The following is a 14441-nucleotide window of genomic DNA, read 5'->3' on the forward strand; positions in this document are numbered from 1 at the left end:
CTACTGCCAAGGCCCAGCTGCCAAGGACAGCAGCACAGAAGAAAACTGAGGTGATGACCAAGAAACTCAGCACACACTCGCCGTGAATCCATGCTGGCTGCTGCGGACTTAACTCTGAGAAACAAATGCTTCCTGGCATTCATAGCATTCTGGTGCTGAGGAAACACTGCTTCTGTTGACGCTCACATCCTCATGTCAACTGCAGCAGTGAGAAGTGATTAACCACAGCTGCAGAATTGCACCTTATTTCCTCTCAGTATTTTCTGCCTCACTCCGCAGTGCCTGGCTCTTGCTCTGCCTTTTTCTGCTTGACAACATGTCCCTGTGCAAGTTCCTGGGGAGAACCCCCTAAGTTTACCTCCCAACTTCCACTGCTGAGCTTTGCTAAACCATGCTCACCGTTGCTTTCATAACCATTTTCACCTAGATTGTCTTAAAGTCTATTTCCCAGGACAAATAGCCTAATGAAAAGATCCTTGGTTCCCTTCCTCCAGCTGAATTACACCCAGCATACAGACTCTTGTCCCAAGTACCAAGCAATAGGATGAGAGGAAATGGCCTCAAGTTACGCCAGGGAAGGTTTAGATTGGATATTAGGAAAAAAAAAAAATCACAGAAAGGGTTGTCAGGCATTGGAACAGGCTGCCCAAGGAAGTAGGGGAGTCACCATCCCTGGAGGTGTTTAAAAGACATGCAGATGAGGTTCTTAGGGATATGGTTTAGTGGTAGACTTGGCAGTGTTGGGTTAATGGTTGGACTTGGTGATCTTAAAGGTCTTTTCCACTAAAAATGATTCTAGGATTCTATACAGGAGACACGCTAGCAGGTGCCAGCACAGGCTGTGCTTTGGCACCAAGCAGTCCCTCTTCCTCCTTGTGCCTCCCAGGGAGCTGGGCAAGGAGAGGATTGCCAAAGCAGGCAGGGGTGCTGTGTCTGAAGCTGCTGAAGCACAGAGGAAGAAGGCTCTTGAGCCTTCAGGAGGGACATTAACACTGCTGGGAATAATTTCTTACACAGGCAATATGGCACAACTTCCTCATCACCAATAAAGTGTTCACTCCTAGCCTAACTCAAGGCCACATGGGACTACAGCCATTGCAAGTGACTGCTGAACACAGGCATCAGCCTGTTTACGCTGCCTACAGACCACCTCTGACCCACGGCTGGCAGGCCTGGTCTCTCCCCATCCCCACACCAGCAATCCCTGCATGCTGGGGGAGCAGCCAGCAGCAGGGCTGGCAAGATCCAGCATCACATGGACTCTCGACTTCCTGGAGATAAATTCACCAGATCTATATCCCCCACACCTCCTCACCTGAAGGTGCGGCCAGGCAGCCTCTAATGTAGGCTCATCTTCCTCAGGGTCAAACTCTGCGCCTGTGGGGTTGGATGATGGAGGGAGTGTCCGGAAGAGGTTCACTGAAAACTGAGGTGAGTGAAAAGGTGTGTGAATGACATACCTGCGCCTCATAATGGTCCTTCCTGTAGCAAATCCTTCACTGCAGAGCAATGCACTGTGATTTGCCATAGCTGTGCCCACAAATAAATCCTTCCGCAGAGGTTGTAGGGTTACAGTATGCATATGAACTACACAAGTACAGTCTGTGTCAGAGACAAGAGCTACCAGCTCTCCCTACACCAGGCATTGTCACTACACCCTCCCACTTCCTTTTTCTCTTTCTGGGGATGGGCAGATAAAAAGGAATGGGTAGGACTGGGGTCACACTCCTCTCTGAAAAATCCCTACCCCTTCCTCCCCACATGCTTCCAAATGGCCCCTATTTCTTTGGCACATAAATGTGTACTGGCCCCACGCCCTACCATGATAACAGCTTCAGGATAGATGGCCTCAGTAACAACATCACGATTGTGTGTGATGTATTCCACCATCTCATTGAGACCTGCTCGCTTCACCTCCTTGAACTTCAGGTCACTGAGGGGGTCAGAGATGAAGTCAAACAGCACGCAGCACTGCCGCAGCTTCTGGATGAAAAGCTCTTCTCGTTCATGTGGAGGAGCATCTGTCAGAGAAAGTATGGACATCTGTCCTTACAGACAGGCAGAACATCATCCTGGTTTGCCCAGGTATCAGTGTGGTTTGCTCCCTGTCCCGCATTTCCCTTTCCCCCCTCACGATGCCCCTTGAGCTGGCAGGGGGAAGAGGCAGTGTTACCCCTGCTGTGGAGATGGAACAGTGCAGGCAGAGGGATTGCAAAGACTGGAGACACTACCCCATAAGGCAATTCCAAACACAGCAGCAGTTTCTGATCTGATAAGCATTGATCCCTTCTCAGTACAAGGTACACTGGAAAAGAAACTGACTTAACTAGCTCCCATCACAGACCAGTGACAACCTCCAGTCACAAAGGGAGCTGGGCAGAGAACACTGCAGGCTAACCCCCCTCCCAGAGGGGACAAGGAGGCAGAGGCCCTATATTAACAGTATTCTCTTTTTAATATGTTGCCACTGAAAACTACACACTGCTAAGGCAAATCAGGCAAACTGACCTCTTGCTTGCAGAATGGCTGCTGAGCTGCAAGGCAGTCGCCTTTTCTAAAAGGACTGTCTGTTGCTGTGAGCAATGTCAGCAATGGGTCTGGCTGAGTGACTGCTGCAAATGCTTTCTCCTTGTCCACACTTAAGTCATGTTTAATTGCACCATTATGAAGACTAACTGCTAATGCTGGGTAATTGCCCTAATGTGGACAAGTTCAATAGCACTACTGTAATTTGCAATGGAAACAAGGAGGAGGAGGAGGCCTGGTCCTCTCCCAGGAATGGATGGCTGTAGGAACCAACAGCAGTCTGCACCAAGGTCTCTGCACTTTACCACCCTCCTGCACAACCTGCTGAAGAATCTGAGGCAATCCTAAGTACATATAAGCATGAGGGTTTAAATCAGTTCAAATGGGAAGGTAAGTACTGAAGTTCGCATTGAGTGTCCGTCCTCCTTTTCTTTTAGGCTACCCATCAATTCTCAACCTGCTGCCGAGCCAAGCACCTTTCCCAGAGCCATCCCTGCTGCACTGCCAGCAGGAGGGTAGCAGGACACTGACAGGGTCACTTTGGGAAGAGCCCTTATACCACCCCACTCTGCCTGGAGAAGGTGCAGCTTGTCATGCAAGTCACCCCCACTCCACAGCTTCTTTACCTTTAAGGGCTGGGAGCTTTTGTAGCTCACGGTTTTTACTCAGGTTGAAGCGAGAAGAGCTGTGCCGACGCTCCTTCTTCACAATCTGAGGTCCCCCTGAATACTTGATCTTATTCAGCTGAGTTGGTGGGGGAGCACTGTTACTGGGCCGCTTATTTGAAGTTGTCTGCTGCTGTTGCTGCTGCTGAAGCTGCTGAGCCTGATGAGGGAGAATAAAACAACTCATAAGTTTTTACATACAAGCCTCACAAGCAATCTGATGTCATCATTATCTTCTTGGACTGAGGAAACCAGGCACGTTTTTCACTGTTGCACTTGCAATTCAGTGCATCTTGCCTGCTCCTGCAGGGCTCTGGATCCACTGGTTGCATTTGCAGCATATATGCAAAGCCAACATCATTTTTACTCATAGCTGTGAGGTACCACAAAGACATTGGAGCCTCTCAGCACACTGGGTGCTAAGGAAAGCAATGCCATGTCTTGCAAGAAGTTACAGGAAATTGTTGACACAAAAAAGCAGAAATAAGAGCCTTCCATGGTCCAAACAGAAATTTCAGCATGCTACTGTGTGCAATGACAGCACTCTGTACAACACAGAGCAAAGAACTTTTGAAAACTAGCAAGTTGCTTCCGTATCCTTGTGTAGGAAAGCAACTGGGAAAAAGCAAAGCAGCATGTAGTACAGAGGAGACATGACAGCCCTGGAAAGGCTAAAATCATTGCTCCATCCACAGACAGGGAGCTGCTAGTCTAAAAAACACACAGGCCATGCCCAACCCTGAGGTCCAAGGCGGGTGGCTTTCCAAACCCATCCCAGCTGCCCCCTCCATTTCTGCCTTGTCTCAGCCTCACTGCTGTCTGAACTTCTCCTGTCAACTAGCATCCAAGTCATCCATCTAGCTTTTAGCCAAACAACCTCTTTGCCTACACTTTCCTCCAGCAGACATCCTCTCCACTTCATGCTTGTTAAACAGCACTTACAGGGGCACTTTCCTATTTTTAGCAGGTGACCAGAAACTCAAGACAGTGTTTGTTCAGCTCAGCTCTGTTCTGACCCGGCTGAAGCTCCACTGGTTCGAGTTCCACTTGGGCCATAACAGCTCAATAACTGACCCAACTCATGGAAAACTTAACATGGCAGAAAGCAACACCCACTGCACACACAGCATGTGGGGAAGCAGCAAGGTAGGAATAGAGAAAGCTGCCTACAGGGAGACAAGTGCAAAGATTCCCTGTGAAAAATAGTGCTCAACACAAAACACCAATTATTTTGTCAAGCCATTACTCTGAACCAGATATCAGAAATATTTTGGTTCTGGTCTGGCTCTGCTTGAAGGAAATCTGTTCTGTTTCAAGCTCAGCTTCAAGCCAAGATAGGGGGAGACAAGAAGACTGGAACACTCTTGAATTCAGGTTTGATCTGTTTCCTTTCATGAAGTAGCACTGTCCCACAATGAGAGGAAGGGGTAAGATGAGCTTATGATGGAAACAGCTGTGTCAGTCAGACAAATCAGGCCCAGACTACAAATCAGAGGCAACTTGTCCTGAATTGTGGTCTCTTCTCAGTTAAGTCAGGCTGAATCCTTGCTGATAACCTTCCGAGAGTGAGAAATTCATTCCTCACCCTGAGTATTTGGGTATCATTGCAGCAGAAGCTACTCAGTTGTTGCCCAGATGCTTTTGGGAAGGCTAGTCCTTTACTCTCCATCACTCTCCTTCCACAGGGAAGGAGGGTGAAATCTGAATGCTGAACCACCATGGAAAAAAAGATGGTAGAGTGAGAAACAAAAGGTGCACCGTCAGCCTCATAGGTAACACTGAGGGAAGCAGGACACATGTCCTCTCTCCTAGCTGACAGGACATGCCTGTGCACTCCCCATTGACCCAGAAATGACACAGGGAAATCATAGAAACACAGAACAGTTTGGGTTGGAAAGGACATGCCTGTGCACTCCCCATCGACACAGAAATGACACAGGCAAATCACAGAAACATAGAACAGTTTGGGTTGGAAAGGACCTTCAAAAGTTATCCAGTCCAATGCCCCTGCAATGAATAGGGACATCTTCAACTAGATCAGGTTGCTTAGACCCCCATCAAGCCTGGCATTGAATGTTTGCAGGAATGGGGCATCTAGCACTTCTCTGGGCAACCTAGGCCAGTGTTTTACCACCCCCATTGTAAAAAATTTCTTCCTCAAACGTTCTAAGCATGGAGTGTGTACTGCCTGTGAATGGGTTGTGGCCACACTGACTTCACCAGGGGTCTGGAAAAGTTCTTGCCACCAGCTTCTGCAGTCTTCAACAGCTGGCATAAAGAGAGACAAAACACAGCTTCAGGTTTAGCTGCTAGTTATTTAGGAAGCAGACATACATATGGAAAAAAAAAAAAATCACACAGCTGGGTTTGTTAAAGAAAAATCCAATGATGGGGGAGATCATATGTACTCTTACGCTCCAGTGCTCAGAGGGTTTTAGGACAGATTGCTTCTATATGGACTTTCTGGCATCAAGCTGAATACTTTCTTTCAGGGTGTGCTTCCTGTGGCAGGCCTGCTGTTCTTCTGCCTTGAACATCTCCTACCTTGGCACAAGAATCAGAAGAGGCTTCTTTTAAGTTTCCTAACACTTGCTTCTCCAAAGTTTCCAACTCTGAAAACACAGCAGATTGTTAAAACTGAAAGCTTTTATCTTAATGCACAAGTATCAACCTCACAAACTGCCACTCCATAGCTGCTGGCAGACATCTCCCTGACAAGGCTCAGCCCCCTCCTGGCAGGCAGGGCTCACACCACCACAGCAAAGGTCAGCATACGCTGCTGAAGTGACTGGAGAACAGCACAAAGGTGTTTGCTCAATTGCGGTGCAGCAGCCCCACCTTTGCCACTGTGGTGGAGCAGCTATTCATGACAACAAATGGGCCAGCCTCAATTGCAACCACATTCTAACTCCCCCAAGCACAGGCTTCCTGGTCACAGCACTTCCTCCTCACTGGTTCCCACTGCCTCCTTGTGAGGAACATGCCTTCACACATCAACGACCTCCAGGCCCTGGGCTTGCTCTGTGCAATTTCGCTTCACCCCAGGCTGCTAGGAGCAGAGACTCTCTTCCCCCAGCCACCCTGAGCTCTGCCAGCTCCTCCTCCACTCATGTGTGACCTCACCTCTGCAGGCACTCCTACCATGGCTGGGTGCATCGCCACTTGGAAAGCCCTTCTGCCTTACTGGTCCCTTGAGCATCCCCTGCTTGTTAAGCTTCTGTCAGCCCAGATCTGCTCTCAGCTCCTCCTCCTCTTCAGATGACTCTTCCATTCCCATCCCTCAAGTCAATATCTGCTCTCTTTGTCTGCTGTTACACAGCTTTCCTATTAAAATCAAGCTCTCTGCCTCAGAAGTAATATTAACACACTGTAATGCCTATCTCTGAATAATAAACTCCAGGTACTGCAGTAACAAACCCCACGGAGATATGTGCAAAATACAGCAGCTCAGTAAAAAGAAGCACTCTCTCCCAGAGCTGCAAATCTCATCAGTGAGGTTCCAAGCTGCCCTTGAGGCTGCAGAGCAACTCCTCTCTCCTCTTTACTGCTGCTGCTAATCCCCGCTCCCACTTCCAGGTCATTAACTCTCTTCCCCACCCAGCTGTCTCTTCCAGTCTTTCTGGCCAGGAGGAGTAACTCTTTCTCATCCCCTCATTCAATGCTGCCTTAGTCTCTGACATAATCTATTTTTTCTCCTTAAATAGCCATACAGAAATTCTCTCCATTCATATTTTCATCATGTTCCAGAGAATAAACCTTTAACTTCTCACTCCCTGCTCTCATGTTTTCCTCCACTCCTCCTGTCTCTTCCTGAGCAAACTGCCTCCTCAAAGCCAGGGGCTGGCCAAGCTCTGCTGGCTTTTCACCTCAGACAGCTTCACCCTAAGATGGGCATCTAAAAGAGCACTGCATTACCCCTGTACTTATGGGAGAATTCAAACACTTCCTTCCCTTGTGGGGATGTGCCTACTTTTAAACATATCTGCCCTTCCAGATCAGCTCCACTAAAAGCTCATTCACTGCAGAGAACAAAGCACTATGCTTGAGGGTTTCTAACTGACTCCCACTTTTCCACTTAAATTTGAGAAAAAACTTCTTCTCAGTAAGGGTGACAGAACACTGGAACAGGCTGCCCAGGGAGGTTGTGGAGTCTCCTTCTCTGGAGACATTCAAGACCCACCTGGACATGTTCCTGTGTGACCTCACCTAGGCGTTCCTGCTCCAGCAGGGGGACTGGACTAGATGATCTTTTGAGGACCCTTCCAATCTCAAACATACTGTGATACTGTGATACACCCCCTTCATCTCCCTCCACAGAGATGGCCATAGGAGGTCCTCATCCACTGCACTTTCTCAGATTTGTCAAAGCAGAGTTGCTCTTCAACTAGCTTTACTCATTCCACCAGCCAGACAACTTGCAAGCAAAACCAGTCACAACTTTCTGGTACTGAGATAAATTAGGGCTGAGTCCTCCCCAGCTCCTTGGAGCATGGTGTGAGAGAGGAAAGTGTTTACTGGAAGAGGGCTGCTCAGATGCTGCTCTCCTCAAGCAAGCCCATCAAACATCTATTGAGACATGAAGAAAAAAATAATTCTCTTTGGTTCACACAACTTTCACTCTAGAAAAGGCAATCAAGTAACTGTAACTCTATGGAGGAATTTACAGGACACAAAACTCTCGCAATGGCAGCAGAGGCATCCAGGCTAGGCTCGGCCCATCAACCCGACCAGGCGACACCACTCCTAGTGTTTCAAGGGTCAAAGCACCTCCTGCTTCTGACACAAGGAAGGAGTCCCTCTCCCAGCACACATTACCTAATTCCTCATGGCCCCCCAAATATGAAAGTCAAAATACCTTTCTGTGCTTCCTGAAGAGCAGGAAGATTGCATTCACACCGGTATACATTTCTTCTCACCAAGCAAAGAGCTCTCTTCCATTCTGCAGCAGAGCAGTCCAGAGACAGGAAAGTACCAAGAGAGAACAAACTCCACTGCAAACTCAACAGGGAAACGGAGAAGATACTTGTGACAATGCACACTGCACAGGTGTCTCCTTTCTGCTCTGCTCTCTGTTCCTATGATCAAAGGAGACCCAGCCTTCCATCTTAAAGAAGGGCTGGATTTTGTCTGCAGTATGAGGAAGCAGCTGGGTATGTTTTGTGGGAGGGAAAATTAGATGCACCAATTCTAAGTTTCTTCTGCACCAAGAACAACCAGACACTACGTGCCATTTCAGGTCACAGAAGGAAGCTTGCAGGCTGTACTATTCTTCCTTTCTTGCTGCACCACTTGTAACCAAGAAAACAGCACCACAGCCCACTGCGCATTTGGATGGGGACATATTGGAGTGCTCTGCTTTGATGGCTATCCGTCACACTCGCATTGCAAGACCCAGGCTTTCCTTCCTCTTCTCAGAGCTGTGAACTCAGCAGACAAAAAATAAAAGGTAAGCTTGACTCCAGGATGTCAAGGCAGGAGTTCTCTCACTTCCTCAGAGTCTGCAGACAGTTCTGCCAACATGCTGTTTACAGTCGTATACACAAAAGAATCGGCAGAAGCCAAGACCAGGGTGGGATATAAAATCTACAAAACCGCTACCTGCTCTGAGGCAAACTAACTCAGCTTCTGATTCCTTGATGGCCACATGGCAGGGCAGCCATGAGCACGGCCTGGACCATGAAACAGAGTGGCTAGTAGAAGGGGTATTTTCTGAGCCTCTGCAACACAGATCTATGCTTTGAAGGAGACTATAATAACCTTATTGTGACTACAACCATGCCACTGAACTACAGATTTCTTCTTAGTCTTCATTAGCCTTACATCTCCTACCTCAAATCCTCCAAATTACAAGTGCAACGTATTCCAGAGAAGACTCGAGCACACAGGCTCCTATGGACATAGAAGTGACACAGCTCATCTGCCAAATTGCAGTATTAAAAAAAAAATAAACCACACACATATGCATGCTTCCTTGGACATACGTACAATGCTCTTCTGAGCCAAGTCTCAAAATCACAACCTTGCTGTTTGAGTGCCGGACAAACTCAAGTCTACCAGAAAAGTTCCAGTTCACCCAAATTTTTGTGAGTTCTAAGCACATCTTATCATGTTCTGCTGAGACCATTCTAACACATATAGCTTGGCAACATCAAAATTAAGAGTAAAGGAGACTCTGCACAGCTGGGAATACAGACTGTGCTGCCTTGTGAATAATGTTGTGTTCAGCAACAAAACTGTTTGATATCAAAGGAGAACCATTTAATCTTTAGCAGTTTATTCTTGTAGGTGTCCTATCCATTGCTTCCTGATCTCACTCCCCTAGAAAAAGCCTCAGAAGAGGCATTTCGTTCCTTTTTTATTGCTTCTCACTATTCTCTCACTCTGACACAAGGTGACAACGGAGTTTATGGCACTTTGCTCTGATAGGAGCAAGGAAGCTGCTCCCATCTGTCAGGCTTCCTCCTTCTTGATAACCATGGCTCTTCTCTCTCTGCAGCCAAATTCACCATGCTCTGCAAGAAGTGCTTGCCATCAGCTTCTTGCCAAGTCTCTTTTTGCAGGGCTGTAGTGTATGAGACTCATCCTGGCCTCTTCCATAGTCATCGCTCCCTTCGAACCAACTTCTAAGACGAACTAACTTCATCTTAACTTTACTCTTTGCTGCTGTCTTCTCTGATTCCTTAAGATCTTGAAGACATAAGTTATCTGGCAGAGCAGCCTGAAGCAGCTAAAATGAAAGATGTCATTCTTCCTCAAAGATGAGCTGCACACATGCTCTGCTGCATCCAAGGTGAAAGCCTTACCTCTTCCGAATTCTCTGTCCCACCATCCTTCCCGCTACTGCCACTGCCAGGCTTTGTGGTGCTTTTAGTAGACTTCGGAGGCTCCTGAAAAGATGAAAATATATTGAGAGAAAATTTCACCTCATCCAGAATTCTGGCATCTCTGCAGAGTCCAGCTGTGCATGAACACTGACCCACCCCACCTCCACCCTTGCAGCACTCTAAGCCCTCTTCCCTGAGGAAGGCACCCAGAATGACACCCACAACATGGGACACCCACGGTGGGGGCTCAGGCCCAAGTGGGAGCGGTGCTGGCACATCCCGTCCTGGTCACCGCGGGCAGACCCCAGCCGGACACCTTCGGGTGACGGGGTCCCACGCCGACCCAGCCTGGCCCAGCCCTTCCCCCGGGCACGGGCCCGCCGCTGCCCACGGGTGCTCCAAGGCACAAGGCACCCACAGTCCCGACAGCCACGGCCCCGCTCGCCCGCCCCGGGCGGCGGCAGAGGCGGATCCGGGACCCGACCCCGCCCGTGGGCAGCGCCGCAGACAGAACGAGCAGCGGGGTACCGGCAGCCGCCGCCGCCGGCCGCCCCGCAACGGGGCCGAGACACGGGTGGGATCGTACCTCCCCCACCGGGGACATGGCGGGGGAGGGGCAGCCGTGCCCCGCAGCCCCCGCGACTTCCCGCCGTCTCCCAAGCGCGCGGGGCGGGCCGCCGCCCCCCCACCGGGCTCACGCCGGGTAACTGGCACAGACGGCCGCCCCCCGCCCGGCGCGCGCCCCCGCCGCCCTCCTGCACCACCCGCCCCGCCCGCCCCGGGCGCGCGCCCCCGCCCCCTGCCGGCCGCAGCCCCGCGCGCGCCCCCACCCAAGGGCCGCGCCGAGTGAAGGCCGCGGCGGGGAGGGCGGCGGGAGCGAGGCGGACGCTGCCCGGAGCGCGACAGGCCACCCCCGCACCGCCGCCGCACCTTCTCCTTCTTCAGCTTGTAGGGCATGGTGAACGCCAGGCCCCGGCTGCTCCGCGCCCGCCACCGCCTGCGCCCGGGCCCAGCCGCAGCGCCCTGCTCCCATTGGGCCAGCCGCGCCGGCCGGCCTAGCAACAGTCTCCGCCACCGCCGCGCGACGCTGACGTAGGGCAGAAGATTTTTCTCATTGGCGAAACTGTGCATCGGCACGCCCCGGGGGGCGGGGCGGGGCGCGACAGACTCTTCCGGGGGAGCATCGCCGCTTGCGCCGGTTCGTGGCGGGCGTCGGCTCGGTGCGGGCGGGTTTGAGGCGGCGGTGCCTGAGCGACCTCCACGGGGAAGCAGCTCTAAGGGTGTGGGACCAGGGGACGGTCTCCACGGGAGCCCCGGCGCAGGCAGGCGACCGGCTACGGTGGGGAGATGCGGAGCTGCGGAGCTGCTGCTTGGGCCTCCTGGTTCTTTACCGCTTGCAAATGCCTCCCGGAGGGCGGGAGTAAAAGTAGCGGGAGTGCTTCTCCTTCTTACGCGTACTACGCAGCTCTCCCTTGCTTTGCTTGGGGAAGAAGAGCCCCAACAGCCTGAGAGGGCCCCAGGGGCTGCACCTCAGCGCTGTGGGACAGGTGCTTGTTGGTGCTCTGAGGCACGGCTGGGGAAAGGCTGTTGATGGAAATGATGGGGTCAGGGCAAGGTGGTGACAGATGGACCCAAGGGTGGATGGAAATGTGTCTGTATAAGCACTGCAAGGCCCAGTACAGCCAGAGCAGTGCCCCTGCTAATAACAGAGAAGGTTGTTCCTGGGTCATGTGTCCCTGGACGCTTCCTTGCTTATGTGGGGTAACTGACAACTCATCGGCAGATGGCTCTGCATCCTTGCAGTAGAAAGACAGCCGCAAATGACCTGCAGATGTTCCCTTCAAGCTGATGGGAAAAGCAACCAGTGGACAGCTAGCTGTCCTCAAGTTCACAGACTTGAACTGAGCAGAACCTCCTGGGAAGGTCATTAGGGCTCGTTATGCCTAGAGGGTCTAAGGCCAGTCTAGAAGCTTAAGTTGGTCCAGCATGCTTAAAATGATGGCTGCTGGCCTGTTGCAAGAGGTGCAAGAGCTTCTATTCACTTCAGCCAAGGCAGCAGCAAGGATCACTCTGACTTTAAGCATGTGAAGCTTTTGCCTACAGCCTGTGTTGTGCTGTGGGCTTGTAACTGGAAAACTTGTACTGGGTCCTCAGCTGTACACAGCCACTCTGCAAAGGGCACACTCTCAGATGGGATGTGGTGCATCAGTGGGGAGAAAAGAGGGTCACTGGGCTGTGTCAGAGGTGCTTCAGCAGAAGCACAATCTTTTATAAAGTCACCAGGTGAACAAACCTGGCATGGCAGAAGGGGAAAAATTTTCCTTGAGACTATTAGAAAACATCAGGCCAACAGCTTATTGTCATTGTGCTTATCATCACTGGCTTGAAAGCCATTGGCACTCAGGAGGTGCCCCAGAAGCAGAGCAAGGCCCTGGTTACACTTGTCCCTTTCCCATGTTGTGCACAAGTGACCCTGACCAGAGGATTGGCACAACCATCTGGGTGCTTGTGAGCAGGGCAGTACACTGCTGTGAGCAGGTAAAGGCTAATTGCTTGAAGAGTTTGTGGGTATCACTGTTCCCTCATAAATTGTCACGTTGAGTTCTGGTTTGGCTTTCCTTGCAGTTCCTCTGGCAACTGATGCTGGAGGAGCCCAGCATCAGCAAGCTGCTGTTTGGTCCCTGAATTCCTCCCAGTGCCAATCAGCTGGTGTCTGGGCCTACTTTTCCCCAACCTGCCAGCAGAGAAGTTGCATCTCACTGCCTCAGCTGCTCAGCAGCTGCCTCTTTCAGCAGGAGCCCTGCATGCCCAGTGTGAGCACAGGAGAGTGAGACCTGACCTCTACCAGTCTCAGTGTACAGCCTAGTCTTGGTGGTGAAGGATGTGCTTGCCCAGAGCAAGGAGTGTTGAAAGAGCAAAACTAGTTTTCCAAGCTTGCCCAAGAGCTCTGGAAGATGTTTTACCAGAAAGCCCTTTGCTGCCACCTGCCTGGCCCCTCAGCCCTGGATACCTCAGGGTCCAGCCCCTGCAGCAAACCCCAACAAGCAAGCTCTGCATCCCCGACCGGGGCTGCTGGTAGTGCTGCCCCCACACCCAGAGGGGACCCTCTTCTCTATGGCAGCAGGTGCATGACAAGGGGAAAGATTGTGATGGCTTCAGGGCATGGGGTCCTCGGCTCAAGGTCCTCGGCTCAAGGTCCTCACCTCAAGCTCCTCATGTGTTGCCCCTCCTCAATGGGAGTGCTCAACTGTTGCTCCTTCTCACAAGCTGGGGACCTCAGTTCTGCTGCTGCTCCAAGGGCTTTTCTAGGCCAGCTCAAGTCTTTGACCTTCCAGCTGGGTCTTGGCTGTAGCCATCGGTGTTTCTGGGAGTCTTGGAGGAGCTTTCTCAGAAATGACTGCCCAGCTACTGCTGCAAAGGTGCAGGAGAGAAGGAACCTTATCTGTTCCTGCCCACCACTTCCCACAGCCATCCTGGCTGCCCTCCCTGTCACCCACACCTTGGTGGGTCATTGGCAGGTGAGTGGCTGCTGCTGTCACTCACCAGGCCTAGGGATGAACTGTGCCAGGGGCCAAACCATGATCAGGAGTGGAGAACAGCCAAAGGAGGGCAAGGGATGCTGGGGGCCAGGAGGAGTACAGAGGTCTGGGGGTACTTGGTTCCAGCTGCTTAACTACCCCCAAGCTGTGCTGTCTGCAGGCATAGTGGAGGCACCTACTGAACCCTAGACTGTTCTGATGCTGGGGAAGATGGGCTGCCAGCTGGAGCCGCTGCTGGCTCATAGTGCCTGGTAGGAGGAGTATGAGGCTGCAGTCTCCTTGCTGTGGCACACGGTGGCCATCAAAGTCCCCTCTGAAAGGAAGGTGCTGGAGGAAGACCTCAGGAAGCTCCTGCCCCATCCAGTGCAGGTAGGGTGAGCAGGAGACATTGGCAAGGGCCAGTTGGTGGGGCCCCCTGAACATCATAAAATGCTGCAGGGCAGATCGGAGCATTGGAGGGTCCCTGGAGCATCAAGGGCTAAGGGGAGCAGAGGTACACCCTTTGGGGAGCTTCATGGCCAGTGGTGCTACTGGGACACTCAATGCGGCAGGGGCATTAGGGAGTTCAAAGGACTGGGGAGCAGCTGGGGGAGTCCATGGGGTAGGGGGGCACTGGGGGCACCGGGGGACAATGGGCAGGGATTCAGAGGGGCTTGGAGCTATTGGCAGTGGGAGCTCCAGGAGGATGGCAGCCATGGTGGGCACTTTGTGCAGAGCTGCCAGGAGTTAGGGGAGCATGAGTGGGCAAAAACGGGCAGGGGTGCAAGGCAAAGGGAGGCCAGAGTGGGGCAGGCCTGTGCCATGTCAAGCCCCTGCTGCCCGCAGGTCTTGCCACAAGCACCTCATCACACCGTACCAAAGCATGGACACGAAGACAGGCTTATACC

The 14441-nt window shown here is 51.8% G+C and overlaps 1 protein-coding gene across 2 annotated transcripts in view; it reads right to left on the reverse strand.

The window, feature by feature from the left end:
* The window catches only part of PPP2R5D (protein phosphatase 2 regulatory subunit B'delta), a 32541-nt gene extending 21489 nt beyond the window's left edge, over positions 1-11052 (reverse strand). For both annotated transcript variants that reach the window (XM_080342668.1, XM_080342667.1), the window contains exons 1-5: positions 10946-11052; positions 9995-10078; positions 3153-3351; positions 1822-2021; positions 1316-1426 (exon numbers count right to left, since the gene is read on the reverse strand). In XM_080342668.1, the coding sequence (XP_080198794.1) occupies positions 1316-1426; positions 1822-2021; positions 3153-3351; positions 9995-10078; positions 10946-10972 (621 nt within the window). In that variant the 5' untranslated portion in view covers positions 10973-11052. The remainder of the gene's footprint in view (positions 1-1315; positions 1427-1821; positions 2022-3152; positions 3352-9994; positions 10079-10945) is intronic.
* Positions 11053-14441: the final 3389 nt, after the last annotated feature.

This window comes from Nesoenas mayeri, assembly GCF_963082525.1.
Source record: "Nesoenas mayeri genome assembly, chromosome: 3".
Classification (NCBI taxonomy): domain Eukaryota; kingdom Metazoa; phylum Chordata; class Aves; order Columbiformes; family Columbidae; genus Nesoenas; species Nesoenas mayeri.